We start from the raw sequence: 19,203 nt of genomic DNA, 5'->3' as shown, positions 1-19,203 counted from the left end.
TTAGTTTTACTCCTGTACAGCAGGCGGCGGTAACGACTGTCTCAACCGCTTTTTAACTCAACGAAGAAGAATCGACGCCTTGTTTTGAAAGAAGTACTTCCGGTGTGTCGCTAACACTCAGTGAAGATGAACGCGCCTCCCGCCTTCGAGTCGTTTCTGTTGTTTGAAGGAGAGAAGAAGATCAGCATCACGAAAGATACCAAAGTTCCTAATGCGTGTTTGTTCACCCTGAACAAGGAGGACCACACTCTGGGAAACATCATCCGAGCGTAAGAGGCTAACCGTGCTAACAGCAAGCTAACCGTGCTAACAGCATGCTAACCGTGCTAACAGCAAGCTAACCGTGCTAACAGCATGCTAACCGTGCTAACAGCATGCTAACAGACAGTACAGGAGATATTTTCAACTATTACACATTAAAATGACGTAAACCGGGTTATAACTGTGTGTGTGTGTGTGTGTGTGTGTGTGTGTGTGTGTGTGTGTGTGTGTGTGTGTGTGTGTGTGTGTGTGTGTGTGTGTGTGTGTGTGTGTGTGTGTGTGTCAGTCAGCTGTTAAAGGATCCTCAGGTTCTGTTTGCTGGTTATAAAGTTCCTCATCCTCTGGAACACAAGATCGTCATCAGAGTGCAGACAACACCTGACTACAGCCCACAGGTAACACACACCTGACTACAGCCCACAGGTAACACACACCTGACTACAGCCCACAGGTAACACACACCTGACTACAGCCCACAGGTAACACACACCTGACTACAGCCCACAGGTAACACACACCTGACTACAGCCCACAGGTAACACACACACACACCTGACTACAGCCCACAGGTAACACACACCTGACTACAGCCCACAGGTAACACACACACACACCTGACTACAGCCCACAGGTAACACACACACACACCTGACTACAGCCCACAGGTAACACACACACCTGACTACAGCCCACAGGTAACACACACACACCTGACTACAGCCCACAGGTAACACACACCTGACTACAGCCCACAGGTAACACACACACACACCTGACTACAGCCCACAGGTAACACACACCTGACTACAGCCCACAGGTAACACACACCTGACTACAGCCCACAGGTAACACACACACACACCTGACTACAGCCCACAGGTAACACACACACACCTGACTACAGCCCACAGGTAACACACACACACCTGACTACAGCCCACAGGTAACACACACACACACCTGACTACAGCCCACAGGTAACACACACCTGACTACAGCCCACAGGTAACACACACACACACCTGACTACAGCCCACAGGTAACACACACACACACACACCTGACTACAGCCCACAGGTAACACACACACCTGACTACAGCCCACAGGTAACACACACACACCTGACTACAGCCCACAGGTAACACACACACCTGACTACAGCCCACAGGTAACACACACACCTGACTACAGCCCACAGGTAACACACACACCTGACTACAGCCCACAGGTAACACACACACACCTGACTACAGCCCACAGGTAACACACACACCTGACTACAGCCCACAGGTAACACACACACACACACCTGACTACAGCCCACAGGTAACACACACACCTGACTACAGCCCACAGGTAACACACACACCTGACTACAGCCCACAGGTAACACACACACACCTGACTACAGCCCACAGGTAACACACACACCTGACTACAGCCCACAGGTAACACACACACCTGACTACAGCCCACAGGTAACACGCACACCTGACTACAGCCCACAGGTAACACACACACCTGACTACAGCCCACAGGTAACACACACACCTGACTACAGCCCACAGGTAACACACACACCTGACTACAGCCCACAGGTAACACACACACACACACCTGACTACAGCCCACAGGTAACACACACACACCTGACTACAGCCCACAGGTAACACACACACCTGACTACAGCCCACAGGTAACACACACACACCTGACTACAGCCCACAGGTAACACACACACACCTGACTACAGCCCACAGGTAACACACACACACCTGACTACAGCCCACAGGTAACACACACACCTGACTACAGCCCACAGGTAACACACACACACCTGACTACAGCCCACAGGTAACACACACACCTGACTACAGCCCACAGGTAACACACACACCTGACTACAGCCCACAGGTAACACACACACCTGACTACAGCCCACAGGTAACACACACACACACACACCTGACTACAGCCCACAGGTAACACACACACCTGACTACAGCCCACAGGTAACACACACACCTGACTACAGCCCACAGGTAACACACACACCTGACTACAGCCCACAGGTAACACACACACCTGACTACAGCCCACAGGTAACACACACACACCTGACTACAGCCCACAGGTAACACACACACACCTGACTACAGCCCACAGGTAACACACACACCTGACTACAGCCCACAGGTAACACACACCTGACTACAGCCCACAGGTAACACACACACACCTGACTACAGCCCACAGGTAACACACACACCTGACTACAGCCCACAGGTAACACACACACCTGACTACAGCCCACAGGTAACACACACACACCTGACTACAGCCCACAGGTAACACACACACACACACCTGACTACAGCCCACAGGTAACACACACCTGACTACAGCCCACAGGTAACACACACCTGACTACAGCCCACAGGTAACACACACACCTGACTACAGCCCACAGGTAACACACACACCTGACTACAGCCCACAGGTAACACACACACACCTGACTACAGCCCACAGGTAACACACACACACACCTGACTACAGCCCACAGGTAACACACACCTGACTACAGCCCACAGGTAACACACACACACACCTGACTACAGCCCACAGGTAACACACACACACCTGACTACAGCCCACAGGTAACACACACACACCTGACTACAGCCCACAGGTAACACACACACACACCTGACTACAGCCCACAGGTAACACACACCTGACTACAGCCCACAGGTAACACACACACACACCTGACTACAGCCCACAGGTAACACACACACACACCTGACTACAGCCCACAGGTAACACACACACACACCTGACTACAGCCCACAGGTAACACACACACACCTGACTACAGCCCACAGGTAACACACACACCTGACTACAGCCCACAGGTAACACACACACCTGACTACAGCCCACAGGTAACACACACACCTGACTACAGCCCACAGGTAACACACACACCTGACTACAGCCCACAGGTAACACACACACACACCTGACTACAGCCCACAGGTAACACACACACCTGACTACAGCCCACAGGTAACACACACACCTGACTACAGCCCACAGGTAACACACACACCTGACTACAGCCCACAGGTAACACACACACCTGACTACAGCCCACAGGTAACACACACACACCTGACTACAGCCCACAGGTAACACACACACACCTGACTACAGCCCACAGGTAACACACACACCTGACTACAGCCCACAGGTAACACACACCTGACTACAGCCCACAGGTAACACACACACACCTGACTACAGCCCACAGGTAACACACACACCTGACTACAGCCCACAGGTAACACACACACCTGACTACAGCCCACAGGTAACACACACACCTGACTACAGCCCACAGGTAACACACACACACCTGACTACAGCCCACAGGTAACACACACACACACACCTGACTACAGCCCACAGGTAACACACACCTGACTACAGCCCACAGGTAACACACACCTGACTACAGCCCACAGGTAACACACACACACACCTGACTACAGCCCACAGGTAACACACACACCTGACTACAGCCCACAGGTAACACACACACACCTGACTACAGCCCACAGGTAACACACACACACACACCTGACTACAGCCCACAGGTAACACACACCTGACTACAGCCCACAGGTAACACACACACACACCTGACTACAGCCCACAGGTAACACACACACACCTGACTACAGCCCACAGGTAACACACACACACCTGACTACAGCCCACAGGTAACACACACACACACCTGACTACAGCCCACAGGTAACACACACCTGACTACAGCCCACAGGTAACACACACACACACCTGACTACAGCCCACAGGTAACACACACACACACCTGACTACAGCCCACAGGTAACACACACACACACACCTGACTACAGCCCACAGGTAACACACACACACCTGACTACAGCCCACAGGTAACACACACACCTGACTACAGCCCACAGGTAACACACACACCTGACTACAGCCCACAGGTAACACACACACCTGACTACAGCCCACAGGTAACACACACACCTGACTACAGCCCACAGGTAACACACACACCTGACTACAGCCCACAGGTAACACACACACACCTGACTACAGCCCACAGGTAACACACACACCTGACTACAGCCCACAGGTAACACACACACACACACCTGACTACAGCCCACAGGTAACACACACACCTGACTACAGCCCACAGGTAACACACACACCTGACTACAGCCCACAGGTAACACACACACACACACACCTGACTACAGCCCACAGGTAACACACACACCTGACTACAGCCCACAGGTAACACACACACACCTGACTACAGCCCACAGGTAACACACACACACCTTACTACAGCCCACAGGTAACACACACACCTGACTACAGCCCACAGGTAACACACACACCTGACTACAGCCCACAGGTAACACACACACCTGACTACAGCCCACAGGTAACACACACACACACACCTGACTACAGCCCACAGGTAACACACACACCTGACTACAGCCCACAGGTAACACACACACCTGACTACAGCCCACAGGTAACACACACACCTGACTACAGCCCACAGGTAACACACACCTGACTACAGCCCACAGGTAACACACACACCTGACTACAGCCCACAGGTAACACACACACACACACACACACCTGACTACAGCCCACAGGTAACACACACACCTGACTACAGCCCACAGGTAACACACACACCTGACTACAGCCCACAGGTAACACACACACCTGACTACAGCCCACAGGTAACACACACACCTGACTACAGCCCACAGGTAACACACACACCTGACTACAGCCCACAGGTAACACACACACCTGACTACAGCCCACAGGTAACACACACACCTGACTACAGCCCACAGGTAACACACACACACACACCTGACTACAGCCCACAGGTAACACACACACACCTGACTACAGCCCACAGGTAACACACACACACCTGACTACAGCCCACAGGTAACACACACACACCTTACTACAGCCCACAGGTAACACACACACCTGACTACAGCCCACAGGTAACACACACACCTGACTACAGCCCACAGGTAACACACACACCTGACTACAGCCCACAGGTAACACACACACCTGACTACAGCCCACAGGTAACACACACACCTGACTACAGCCCACAGGTAACACACACACCTGACTACAGCCCACAGGTAACACACACACCTGACTACAGCCCACAGGTAACACACACACACCTGACTACAGCCCACAGGTAACACACACACACCTGACTACAGCCCACAGGTAACACACACACCTGACTACAGCCCACAGGTAACACACACCTGACTACAGCCCACAGGTAACACACACCTGACTACAGCCCACAGGTAACACACACACACCTGACTACAGCCCACAGGTAACACACACACCTGACTACAGCCCACAGGTAACACACACACCTGACTACAGCCCACAGGTAACACACACACCTGACTACAGCCCACAGGTAACACACACACCTGACTACAGCCCACAGGTAACACACACACCTGACTACAGCCCACAGGTAACACACACACCTGACTACAGCCCACAGGTAACACACACACCTGACTACAGCCCACAGGTAACACACACACCTGACTACAGCCCACAGGTAACACACACACCTGACTACAGCCCACAGGTAACACACACACCTGACTACAGCCCACAGGTAACACACACACACCTGACTACAGCCCACAGGTAACACACACACCTGACTACAGCCCACAGGTAACACACACACCTGACTACAGCCCACAGGTAACACACACACCTGACTACAGCCCACAGGTAACACACAGACACCTGACTACAGCCCACAGGTAACACACACACACCTGACTACAGCCCACAGGTAACACACACACACCTGACTACAGCCCACAGGTAACACACACACACCTGACTACAGCCCACAGGTAACACACACACACCTGACTACAGCCCACAGGTAACACACACACACCTGACTACAGCCCACAGGTAACACACACACCTGACTACAGCCCACAGGTAACACACACACACCTGACTACAGCCCACAGGTAACACACACACACCTGACTACAGCCCACAGGTAACACACACACACCTGACTACAGCCCACAGGTAACTCACACACACACCTGACTACAGCCCACAGGTAACACACACCTGACTACAGCCCACAGGTAACACACACACCTGACTACAGCCCACAGGTAACACACACACACCTGATTACAGCCCACAGGTAACACACACCTGACTACAGCCCACAGGTAACACACACACACACCTGACTACAGCCCACAGGTAACACACACACACCTGACTACAGTCAAGTAGTGATGTTGTTATTGATGATGCGTTTTGTTAACAGGAAGCATTTACGAACGCCATCACTGACCTCATCAGTGAGCTCTCTCTGCTGGAGGAACGCTTCAGAGTCGCCATCAAAGACAAGCAGGAAGGGATAGAGTGAAGTCCCGCCCTCCTGATGATGTCACTTCCTGTTTGTAGTACCTGTTTGTGTTTGAATGTTGTTGTATTTTTATAAATAAAGTGTGTGATGTCATTGAGTGTGTTTGTTTAGTGTGTGATGTAACCTTCAGTAAGAAGCAGCGATAGTGGGACACCTGTGATGTCACAACAGATAAAACTGGTTTGATCCGGATCAGACCGGAAAGCTTTCACACAGACGGTCAACAGGTTACAAAAGATGTTTTTATTTTATAAAAAGCAGTAAATATAAAAACAGAAGCAGCCAATCAGAGCCTGATGGTCACATGATCAATCCCTGCTCCCTGATTGGCTCGTCAGTTTCTACAAACTCTTGCAGGTTTTTTTTTCCCTCCAGTTAGGGGTTCAGGGGTCAGAGTCTCTCTGAGCCTCCATGGCTCTCTGCATCTTCTCCACCATCCACAGAGGAACTGAGAACGGCTTGATCTCATCCACCCTGACCTCCGGACAGTCCCTACACACACACGCGCGCGCACACACACACACAGTTACTACAGACAGAAATCAAAGCTGCATGTTGTGAAGAAGGAGACAGAATGCTGAAGTCAGACTCACTTGTACTCGTCACTGTGAAAAAGATCTTGGATATCCGCCTCTATCAGCAGGTACGCCTGAACACACACATATACGTGTCAGAAGGGTGCATTCAGGTGCAGTTGTACATTACAACATCATTAGGGATCCTCTTCTGTATTTTAAGCTGCGCATACATGCAACGATTGAAACCCGACTTAGAGCAAAATTTCAATCGTACAACTAATTTTGAAATCACTGCAAATATCAACCTGATCACAGTCTGACACTGGAGCGAGACGGCTGACCACGACCCAATCAGCTGCTCCCGGCCGGTCAGAAGACTGTCTGACATGTTTGATCATTTCAATGAACTGCTCACACTCACACAGCCATTAGCTGATTCCCAGACTTCAGGATTTTATGACATCACTGAAATCACCATGGCAACAGCAGGTGATCCTGTTTAATCTGTCTTCTCATGTGTTGTGATTTAGTTGCTTGTTAGCAAGTGATTTCTGGTGATGCTGACTGTGTGTTTGACACAGAGACATGCATAGATCTGACTCCACCTGGGGGAGGGGGGTGTTCAAAGGAAAATTCATTAACAGCTGAGACTCTCCTACAACAGAAGAGTACGCCGGGCTTTTAAAAAAATGTGTTTGGATCAGCTTCAGCATTTAGAAGCGTTTTTAAAACTGTTCAGCAAGTTGCATGAAATTCTCAGGCGCAAGTTTCTCGACACACCGGATCAGATCAGTGTGTTCTGACTGAGCTGTTTAATGATTGGTCCATGTAAACGTAGTAACCATTGTCACTCTGTATTTTAATAAAGAGGAAACTTTAAGAGAGAGACAGTTAAAGGAAGCAGGTGTTTGAGAAAGAGTGTGTGTGTGTCTCCTCACCATCTTCCCTCCTGTCGCCTTCATGTGGTGTCTCTCTGCCAACCACTGCTTATCCTTCGCATCAGCTGCATACTGACAAATACACACAGACAGTAACACACAGACCGACAGACCGACAGACAGACAGACAGACAGACAGACACACAGACACACAGACAGACAGTAACACACAGACAGACAGACAGACAGACAGACAGACACACAGACACACAGACACACACACACAGACACATACAGACAGACGCACGCACGCACACATGCACGCACGCACGCACACAGACACACACACACACACGCACACAGACAGACACAGACACACACACACATCAGAAAGACACGCTTCAGAGAGATGCTCAGAGATTAAAAGCTACTAGAACATCAGATGCTCCTGTGTGTGTGTGTGTGAGTGAGTGAGTGTGAGAGTGTGAGAGTGGGTGAGTGAGTGAGTGAGTGAGTGTGAGAGTGGGTGAGTGAGTGTGAGTGAGTGAGTGTGAGAGTGGGTGAGTGAGTGAGTGAGTGAGTGTGTGTGTGAGTGTGAGAGTGAGTGAGTGAGTGAGTGAGTGAGTGAGTGAGTGTGTGTGTGTGTGTGTGTGTGTGTACCTTGAACAGGTCAGCGTGTTTCATGTAGATGCGTCCTCTGGTCCCACCCATCCCCAGCGCCCTGCACAGTGACATCACAACACACGATGACTTATTGTTTATAAACATCACGTTTACATCATGTTTATGAAATGCTCACGTTTCCATGACGATTACATTTGGAGAAGTAAATGGTCGAGGGTACACAGATTAAGGCTGTGCCCAAAACACTTTTATACTATCCATGCTAAATGTGACGTCTCACAGACTGTCCAATCACAGAGCTCGCCAGCCGGCAAACTGGCGGCTTAAAGTCAAAGTTCTGTGCTGAACTGCATTTGACATACTGACAAATAATATTAAAATGACTTCTCAGCTGGAGCACTGATCAACGTTTGTATGTTGTTGTTAAATTCTATTTACGGACCGACTTCCCCGTTAGCTTGTTGCTAGCTCAACGGACTGGAACTACGTCACCTGACCCGTATTTGAGTATGTGGCTAACGGCATACTCGCGGTCGGGTTAGTTTGCAGTTTATACAGTTTGAATATGTAGCATGTAGCATGTAGCATGTAGCATGTAGCATGTGGTTTCTGACGCACTCTAAGCGTGCACTCACACGAGGCAATCCGTGAACTCGCACACAGATCAACAGAGACAACAAATACAAAACGTCGTTTATTGTTTCATATAAACGCCCTCTGATAGTCCAATCACACGGAGATTAACATCGTGATGACTCACTTGTTGGCTCGAGAGCCGAGAACAAACGTGCTGCCCTCGTTCAGTCTGGACGGATCCCACTGACACAAACAAACAAACAAACAAACAAACAAACAAACATTATTTATCATCTCTCATTAAACTGAATCTCTTCAGTGATTGGTTGATTAAAGTTATTAATTAATAATCAGTGAATAAAAGATGGAGGATATCCGTCAGAGCACCAGTGTTCTGCTTCACACTCGATGACGTCATGTTGATGGAGCTGAGCATCACCTGTGTGATGGACACACCTGAGTGATGGACACACCTGTGTGATGGACACACCTGAGTGATGGACACACCTGTGTGATGGACACACCTGTGTGATGGACACACCTGAGTGATGGACACACCTGAGTGATGGACACACCTGTGTGATGGACACACCTGAGTGATGGACACACCTGAGTGAAGGACACACCTGTGTGATGGACACACCTGAGTGAAGGACACACCTGAGTGATGGACACACCTGTGTGATGAACACACCTGAGTGATGAACACACCTGAGTGATGAACACACCTGTGTGATGAACACACCTGAGTGATGAACACACCTGTGTGATGGACACACCTGAGTGAAGGACACACCTGAGTGAAGGACAGTTAGTGTGAATTGCTCCTTTAATTGACTCACCTTTGGTCCTTCTCTCTTGATGGGATCAGATTTGGGCTTCACTCTGAGAACAGAAACAGGCACAGGTCGGTCAGGTGTTCTGATCTACCTGGATAGGGATGATGATGTCACATGCTACCTGTCGGATACTCACGGAGTGGAGAAGCTGTGAGGTCTGTCAGAGGCGGCAGACACACCTGGACGAGCCCTCCTCTAAAGAAACAACAATAATACATCAATCCTGTCACCTGTCAGTAACACCTGTCACACCTGTCTGTCACAGCTATCAAATGTCTATCATCAATCACCTGTGTTACCCGTCATATCTGATGTACACAACGTCACACCTGTCCGTCATCCATCACACCTGTCTGTCATCCATCACACCTGTCTGTCATCCACCACACCTGTCTGTCATCCACCACACCTGTCCGTCATCCACCACACCTGTCTGTCATCCATCACACCTGTCACCTACCTGTCACCTGTCTGTCACCTGTATCTAACACCTGTCTAAATTGAGTTTTATTTACTTGTATCGGTCTAAAAACCTCAGTGATGTTTTACGTTGATGTGATGTCACCTGATCATGGCGACCTGTCTGTCTGACTAACAAACACCTGAGGTGATCAGAGGTATCAGTACCTTCTTCGGGACGGGGCTCCCTCTCTGGACGTAGTCTTCATCGGCAGGTCTGGACCTCTGACGGGACACAAAGAACCAAATCAGAACCAAACCAGGTGGAAACTGAATCTTCAAGTTCTCATTGGTTGATTCTTACCTTGATCACAACTTCTGACCCCGCCCTCTTCACCTCTGGCTCTGGAAACAGCTGTTTGGCCTGGTGAAGACATCAGAGAAAACCATGGTAACCACATGCACACACACACACACACAGCTTCATTTTTGTACAACAGGAGGAGGTGGAGACCTGTCGTCCATCTTTATATAAAGTCATTAGGGAGAGAAAACAGGAAGTGATCTCACATGTTCCAGGACGTTCCTACAGGCCTCTTTGATCAGCTGATCGGTCGGAACGTCATCGCCAACGTTCTCCTTCACGTTCTCCGCCGCTTTGTCAAAGAACTGGAACAAACACGACGACAGCATCAACACCAGCTGTTCACACCTGCTCATCTTTATCAACACCCCCCCCCCCCCCCCCCGTGACCTCTGACCTTCTGGTACTTTCTGAACACGGCCATGATGTCATCGTTGAAGCTGGGCTGAAGCACCGCCCTCAGCAGGTCCATGGACACCTGAGGATCAGTGTAGCTACAAACACAAGAGGACCACTATGAACCAGACTGGAGCGCTCAGTCCTTTTAACAACCTGAGAAAAGACTGTTTCCACTCTGTGTGGTCACATGACTTAAAGCTACATTCAATCCAGATGTGGAAATGTAAACATCTCAGCTTTCATCAAATGAAAGTGGGCGGGGTTTCATCTAAAGCATGTTTATTAAAAAAACAAAAACTGAAAACTGTTTTTTGATTGGCACATTTCATTTAACTGACCCCGAACAGGATCCTCAGAGTGGACCAGTACATCCCAGTATGAACCAGTACTGACCTGACTGTCATGTGTGAGCGCCGTCCTCGTCTGTGAATCTGTCTGTGCTTGATCATCAGGTTCCATGGATTCTACACACACACAAAAATGTCATTACTTCGATATTTTTCAACACCACGTTTTTAGGTCGGGTACAATCACTTCTATCTGAACCACTTCTCTTGACCGCTTCCATCGCTGCAACACCTGTTGACCTGATAACTGCTCTCATATCTGACAAACCGAGGGGCGTCCAAAACGGTTGTGTGGGGGCGTGTCTTAAAAGCGCCTACCTTCTCTGGTCCAAACAAATCCAGAGCATTCAGGAGCAGAATGTAAAGTTAGAAGGAGGACATACTGGCTGCTGCATTGTTGTCAGAGAAGCCAGCACTTCAACATAGCATGTTTCCTTAATGATCAGAGAGTAAGATACCTTTATCATCTCACTCTCTACACAGCTCACTGATTGGTCCTTTAATGATCAGAGAGTAAGATACCTTTATCATCTCACTGATTGGACCTTATATGAAAAGATAAAGATAAACGTTATTGATCCCTTGAAATGTTTTGTGTTACAACAGCTCTAGAAAACAGGAAGCAGGAATATAATTATTAAAAATAACAAGAAGTAAAAAATCAAACATAATTACATCTGTTAAATAAAGGGTGAAAAAATACAATAATAGAATAATACAAGGCATGTACACTTCCACTTGTGGAAAGAGTTATTGTTATTAAAATGAAAAACACTATTAATTAATTAAATGAATGTTTCTCCTATGTGAGTGCTTGCACCTGTGACAAATACAGCAAAAGTTATCAATCGACCAGTTAATCAACAGAAAGTGAACCAGAGAGGTTTAATCGATTAATCGTTTATTAATTTATTGATCTATAAACATATTCAGTGTTTACAGATCAGACTGTAAACTGACCGATAAAACAACTATTTACCGATTCATCGATAACAATTGTCAGCCGTGACGTCACCTATAAGACACATACTTAAACCCACAAAGTTTTCCAGACACTGACAAAATAAAACCAGTAAAACCAGTAAAACCACAACATCACAGAATCATCATGATGGACCAGAAGCTAGCCAGGCTAACGCGTTAGCCTCCGTTAGCTGTGGTTCTTACCGGACTCTGCTCCGGACCCTCCGGCTCGATCCAGTCCCGGCCTCCCTCACTGCGGTGGGCTCCCATCACTCAAACGATGCTGATCCAATCCGGTCCGGGTCCAAGCGAACAACTCGAGTGGGCTATGCTAAGCTAACGGCAGGTACAGCTAAATAACTGGGTCGGATAACGGATGTAACAAAGTACCGAAACCGGTCCGGTAGTTCCTGTGAGTGTCGGTGTGTTACGGTGAGTCACCGGGCTGCCGGGACTTCAGAAACTGAATGTTGATGAACTGACAATAAATTATTTATTTGGACCGATGATGATGTTTGTTTCCAGGAAGTTACTCTTCGGCCTTTTCCGCTCAAAACAACGAAAAATCCCGATTATCAATTTCAGAATAAAAGCATCAAGGTGATCATAAAATACACATTTTGTTTTTTACAATAAATATAAAACATTACGTTAATTAAATAATTCCAATCTTGGTTGAATAAATAATTATTATAAATATGAAAAATAACATGTATGAACATATTCAAATTAAATATATTTTCACGGGCTTTTATTTCCTTCAGTCTATGAAATGACCCTGCGTTTATTTGGGACAGGCGTCAATAAGAGACAGGAGTTTAACTATTTTTAAACAAAACTCGAGCACAGCAAAGATGAGAAAGACTATCACATTGTACATTTACACCAGTTGTAATAATCAACTGTTGATTAACAAATTAAAGTAAATAAAATGTGTCAAGATGTGGAGACCCCAGGAAGAGTAGCTACTGTTTAACACAGATGCTAATGGGGATCTTAATAAACCAATCAAATCAAACTACCAGACAAATAAATCACTATTCTGTAGGGCTGTATAGAGGAATAGAGCGGCCTTCATGAGTCAAAATGTGCAGCTTCACCAGTAAGAAGGACTGGGCCTCGAACTGGGATGGGCTTTGATAAAGATTTACGGAATGTGTAGTTGTTCGTGTGTGTGTGTGTGTGTGTGTGTGTGTGTGTGTGTGTGTGTGTAAATTAAGATTTACAATTTCATGTTTATTTGATATCAGCTTCTGTTATGAGCAATGTATCAACACATAGTATTTCCTATTAATATCAGAATAACCATTTCTATTATTACCCTGCCCTCATTTGATGTTTATTTTATCAGCTTTACCGTCTCAGACGTACTGCTCAGTGCTCCCACTTTTTTGTTTAGTCTTTTAGCATTAAAGGTCACATATTCCCCTCTTCGTTAAATAAGTCTCAGAGCTCCCCAAAACAAGTCTTCTCCATGTTCCTCTAACTCTAACATGTGTCTCTAGTCCGTCTACAAACCCCCCAATGATGAGAAAAGTCCATCCTCTCCGTCTTCTGCCTGCTCCACTTTTCAGAAAATGTGTGCTCAAACAGGCCGTTTGGCAATTTTCCCTTCATGACATCACAAAAGGGCAGTAGCCCCTCCCCCAGGTGGGTGACACTCCCACAGCTAGGTGTTTGTTCTGCCCGGAGTCTGCCTTCTCCCCGTAAACAATAGGACATGGAGTGAGTCCTTCCAGAGAGGGGGCGTGGTCATACACAGCTCATTTACATATTTAAAGGTACAGACACAGAAACAGCCTGTTCTGAGCAGGGCTGAAATAGAGGGGTTTATAGACATGATCAAATACAGGATCAGAGTGGATTTAGAACAAGAAACTTTTGGGGAGCTCTGAGACTTATTATCACTGAAGAGGAGGAGAATATGTGACCTTTAAACTTAATAATAAATATTTAATTTCAGGTTTTTAAATCATGAGTGTTTGATTCTGTTGGATGATGACAGACGAACATGACAGACGATCATAAAGACGAGGACGGCCGCTGTGTAAGTGGGCTGATATATTTTTTACTGGCAGAGTGAAGCTGCAGTTTGTCTGCAGGCAGGATGAAGGACAGACTGTATTTACATTCTCCAGCTGTGAGGACCCCAACACAAACATGGCCGCCTTCATCGCTGTGCGGTGTCACCACGTTAAACATCATTTCAGAGTCACGTTCAGAGGTTTTAGATTCTTATCTGGTTTAATGAACTTCTTCAACTCTGAGGAACAAGTCGAAGGTTTACTTCAACAATAAAGAAACATGTTTAAATCCAGCAAAGACAAACAACTGGAGGTGTTTCCTGCTCGTCCGGCACTTCTTCTTTTAAAGGCATTAAAAGACCATTAAAAATAACCTTTAATCTTTAAGATAAATCACCTCGTCAGTTATGAAACATAAAGAATCTTTAAAAACACGATGAACTTCCAGCAGAGAAAGTTCCAGAAATTAAGTTTGCTTTTGACGGTTAATACTTCCTCCGGGATAAGATGAGATATTCATCTCCCGAGGAAACATTCAGTTGAACTTTTGTCTAAACTGAGATTTAATTTATCAGGTTTTCTAAAACTTTTTGTAGTTTTAACTGTTTCATCAAAGTTAGAAACAGGCGTCTTAAAAACAATGTTTTATATCGACGGCATAATGCAAATAATAAACATTTTAGTCCCAACCAATTTCCCCTCTGGGATTAATAAAGTACTCTTTTTAAACCCCTGTGACCCCCCCCCTGTCCCGTCTTCAGAGACGTTACAAAGTAGAGACGGGATCAGCTGAGACAGCGGGGAGGACAGCGGGGAGAACAGCGGTGTGTGTGTGTGTGTGTGTGTGTGTGGAGATCCTGGGATTATAATAAAACATCTCCAGTTTGTTTTCTTTGCTCAACTTAAAGGTTAAAGGAAAACACAAAACTACTGATTTCACTAGAACTGTCACATTAGCCTAGCTTAGCATAAAGACCCAGTACAATGCTAGCTTAGCATAAAGACCCAGTACAATGCTAGCTTAGCCAGCAGACATTTGACTTTCCCCTTAAGGAAACTAAAAATCAGTTTTTGTTTTTTTTTAAACATTTAGAATATTTTTCTGTGACGCAGCGACACCGCCCAGCCCGAAGACTTGGCTTTAAAAAAAAAAAAAACACATTCAGGAACAAGAATATCTTTTAGAGTCCAAAAGGTTTCATGCAGAACAAAACAAAAACAACCCTTAGAAAACAAAGCGGTGACATACAGGATTATAAAAATAACGTGGAGGAGTTTCCTGCTGGTTGGACTTCAGCATTACCGATGCATACACACGTCTACTTTACATACAAGATATAGATTTTTTTTAATAACACTTTGGTTTAGTTTAAAACAAACTATTATAAGCGGTATAATACAGAGAACAGATCTCAATCTTTAAAAAAATGTTAAATTAATCAAATAAAAAAACATTTAAATTCATTTTTCAATCGATTTAACAGCAGATGAGGAAAATAACATCAACAGACTTCATTTCAGTTTGACTGTACAGTATGTACACACGCCATCGTCAGGCGGAGACAGACGTCTGATTGGACGACATCAACCAATCAGAGAGCAGGCGGTAAGCTGTTGGAGTCAGGTTAAGAAGTGTTTTGTTTGATGAAGGTTCATTTTTTAGTACATTAGTGCCGATAACACTTCATGTCTTCCACCTTTCGCCACCTGTCGTCTTAACAACGCCATCATTCTGCTGATCGTACTTCCTGTTTGATGATGACAGGGGAGGGTTAGGAAGTTTGAATGCACCGCTGCTGGGGTGTCTGTCTTCGCTGACCAGTCCGAGTCCCAGGTTTGACTCCGCCTCCTTACTTTAGTAAATATGAACATACTGTGAAGGCTCCGCCTCCTGCCTCAGTTTTCCCGTCTGAATGGCCAGAGTACTGAGGAGGCGGCGCCTAAAGAGGGACAAGCGCCAACTCTATCTGACGACTCAAAGAAGGACGAGTCAAATAGAAACGATAGCTGCCATATCAACCAATCACCAAGCCCTGTTGGTGTGGGGACCAATCAGAAGTCCAGTGACATCACAGATGACATCACAGGCAAGTTAAGAAGTTTTTATTGCTGGAGTGCCAACATTTCACCGCCTGCTGATTTACTTCACCAACCTATTGGCTGCCTTGCTTGTTGCTAGGCAACAGGAGCAACCACACCTGTACTTGAATCAGCTGCAGGTGAAAGAAAGCTCCAGATGCTGTGATGTCAGAGCTTGACCAATCAGAGGAGCTGATGTGAAGGAGAATGAGCCAGAATGAGGGGACACAGTGACAATGTAATAGATGACGTAAAGGACTGCTCTGGCCCCGCCCCTCCTGGCGGCGATTGCAGAGCAGCATTGTGGGTAAATTGACAGATGCTGCAGGTGTGCTACAGGCGCTGGTGAGGGACATTTTGGACAGACAAGACAACGATCCGAAAAACTAACGCTTTAAAACAGAGAAACATCTTTAAACAACTCTTGAATATGTGAGGGGCGTGGTCACAATATAAGCCCCACCCCTTTTACACAGCAGCCACCTTTTCTTGAGGACTGCTGCTGCTACTGCTGCTGCTGCTGCTGCTACTGCTGCTGCTGTTGTTGTTGTTGTTGTTGCCGTTGTTGTTGTTGTCATGGACAACAGGTGAGATCACACCACTCGGCGTCTTGTCAGCTGCCTTGGGGGGGGAGTCTTTGTCTCCAGGTGCGGTGTTGGCCGGGCCAGGAGAGGACATCGAGGTTGTGCGGGACGGCGAGGGGCGATATGCAGATGTCAGCTCAGCTAAGCGCTCCGCTGTTGGACCCCACTTTGCAAAACCAGCGTCGTTCTGAAGGAAGAGCACGGCGGTACCGTGAACCGCCCGGTAGTACATCTCCTCCCTGAAAACACACACAAAGACGCACACACGCACACACACACACTTTAATGTAGTACTCTGTAGTATAAGTACATGACAGTAGATCGACCCTCTGGTGCCTGTTAGGGGACGTTCAGTACCTCTTGCAGAGGTGTTGGCCCCCCGAGCGGTACTCGGTGTTCGTAGGCGGTGACGCTCATCTGGTGACGGAGGAATCCGACTCGCTTCCATGCGGGTCAGAGCTGGGGTCGTGGGGGTCACGCCACTCAGGGACAAAGACGATGAAGGACAGTGGCTCAGAGGATTTTTCTATAAAAGCCCCTAAAAAAGACAGACAGATATAATGACCTGATTTTAATGAAGACACGAGAAGGACTGATGGACTGAATATCGGCACTGTTGTGATTTGGTGCCGATATTCAGAACAACTTCTCGGAGTGTGGTGGCGTGAAGTGTGACACTTCTTTTATACAAGAGTTAACGAGTTATTTCTTTGTTTATATTTGTAGATGGTGACTGTATTAATTTTGCCCAGGAAGAGCAGATGTCATCATGTAACAAAGTGTAGATACAAGATTCATCACAACAGCCCCAGACTGGTTTAAAAACTAAACAAAAAAACAAAGGTATGAAGGGGTTAAAACCAGAGGAGCTGTAGGACAGTATGGTCCTCAGGGCGCACTCACAATCAGCCTAGTTGTCCCATACCGCGCTGAAGCACAATTCCCCCCGGATCGGAGCGTTCACACAAGTCAAACAAAGTGGATTCTAGGGGTGAAGCGTGCTTAAACACAGCACGGTTAATATATCTATATCTCCCCTAAACTCCTTTCTTTTTTAAAAAAATCTGGTTTTACTTTAAACCCTGTATGCTTCATTTTTGTATTTGTTGTTGAAAATCACCCCGTCTTACAATTTGTTTTTCTACTTGATTTGTTCTGTTTTATTTTTTTTCTATTGATTTATTTTGTTCTGTATAAATTTACAAAAATGTGAAATGAGGAATCACTCTATTGTCTAACCACAAATGAACAATATGTACAAACATCTGTGAATGTGTGATTTTAAATAAATGAAAAAGTATTGGCCTGACCTCGAAGTGCGTCACCATGGCGTCCATCAGCTCTTCACAGAAGGGAGGGTTAGCTTCAAACGAGCCGCTGACGGGACAGAAAGACAGGAACGGCCTGAAGACACAAAAACTGCGTTAATACTTTTCTGCAGCAGACAGTTTAACAAAGCTATTTCTTATACGGGATTATAACTGCTGTCAGACTAAAACATCAGTTTATCTGAAGCTTCCACTAGAGGGCGCCAAACTACTAAAACATAGAACAGGACCAGATAGACTTTCTTTAAAGATCTATTCTAGCTGTCTGTGTGTTTCAGACAGACAGGTTCCTGTGTGGCCAACAGCTGTCTCACCCTCTGGATCCAAAGAAGCAGTCGGTGTCGGGGAAGGCGGAGCTAAACTGTTTGAAGTAACAGTTGAGTGGCGAGGCAAAACACTCGAAGGAAACTCCAAAACTGTCGGTTTAACGCCTCAAACACGGGCACCG

The 19,203-nt window shown here is 46.8% G+C and overlaps 3 protein-coding genes across 3 annotated transcripts in view; 1 reads left to right on the top strand and 2 right to left on the bottom strand.

Moving 5' to 3' along the window:
* Nucleotides 1-87: 87 nt before the first annotated feature.
* polr2j (RNA polymerase II subunit J) lies at nt 88-6,926 on the top strand. Its single transcript, XM_020657987.3, has 3 exons — nt 88-269; nt 548-656; nt 6,732-6,926. The coding sequence occupies exons 1-3, from the start codon at nt 127-129 to the stop codon at nt 6,831-6,833; spliced, it is 354 nt and encodes a 117-aa protein (XP_020513643.1). The 5' UTR covers nt 88-126; the 3' UTR covers nt 6,834-6,926.
* Nucleotides 6,927-7,061: 135 nt separating this feature from the next.
* LOC110002382 (deoxynucleotidyltransferase terminal-interacting protein 1) lies at nt 7,062-13,304 on the bottom strand. The gene is made up of 13 exons (XM_020657982.3): nt 12,945-13,304; nt 11,824-11,894; nt 11,429-11,525; nt 11,238-11,336; nt 11,032-11,091; nt 10,896-10,952; nt 10,405-10,463; nt 10,272-10,314; nt 9,614-9,672; nt 8,890-8,950; nt 8,290-8,361; nt 7,427-7,482; nt 7,062-7,325 (listed from the first exon to the last, which is right to left on the bottom strand). Exons 1-13 carry the CDS (start codon nt 13,008-13,010, stop codon nt 7,217-7,219), a joined length of 909 nt encoding a protein of 302 aa, XP_020513638.1. The 5' UTR covers nt 13,011-13,304; the 3' UTR covers nt 7,062-7,216.
* A 1,484-nt stretch (nt 13,305-14,788) lies between these two features.
* pcif1 (phosphorylated CTD interacting factor 1) overlaps nt 14,789-19,203 on the bottom strand; it is a gene marked incomplete at its 5' end in the record, with an annotated part of 6,911 nt that continues 2,496 nt past the window's right edge. Inside the window, 8 exon segments of the mRNA XM_065955424.1 lie at nt 14,789-17,666; nt 17,785-17,819; nt 17,821-17,859; nt 17,861-17,899; nt 17,901-17,959; nt 18,734-18,831; nt 19,070-19,170; nt 19,172-19,203. The exon segment at nt 19,172-19,203 is cut by the window's right edge and continues 52 nt beyond it. Of these exon segments, the coding sequence (XP_065811496.1) occupies nt 17,312-17,666; nt 17,785-17,819; nt 17,821-17,859; nt 17,861-17,899; nt 17,901-17,959; nt 18,734-18,831; nt 19,070-19,170; nt 19,172-19,203 (758 nt within the window).

The sequence above is a fragment of the Labrus bergylta genome, chromosome 5 (assembly GCF_963930695.1).
Source record: "Labrus bergylta chromosome 5, fLabBer1.1, whole genome shotgun sequence".
In the NCBI taxonomy this organism is placed as follows: Eukaryota; Metazoa; Chordata; class Actinopteri; order Labriformes; family Labridae; genus Labrus; species Labrus bergylta.
Note: the sequence above shows the minus strand (reverse complement) of the source record. Positions and strands in the feature narration are given on the sequence as shown.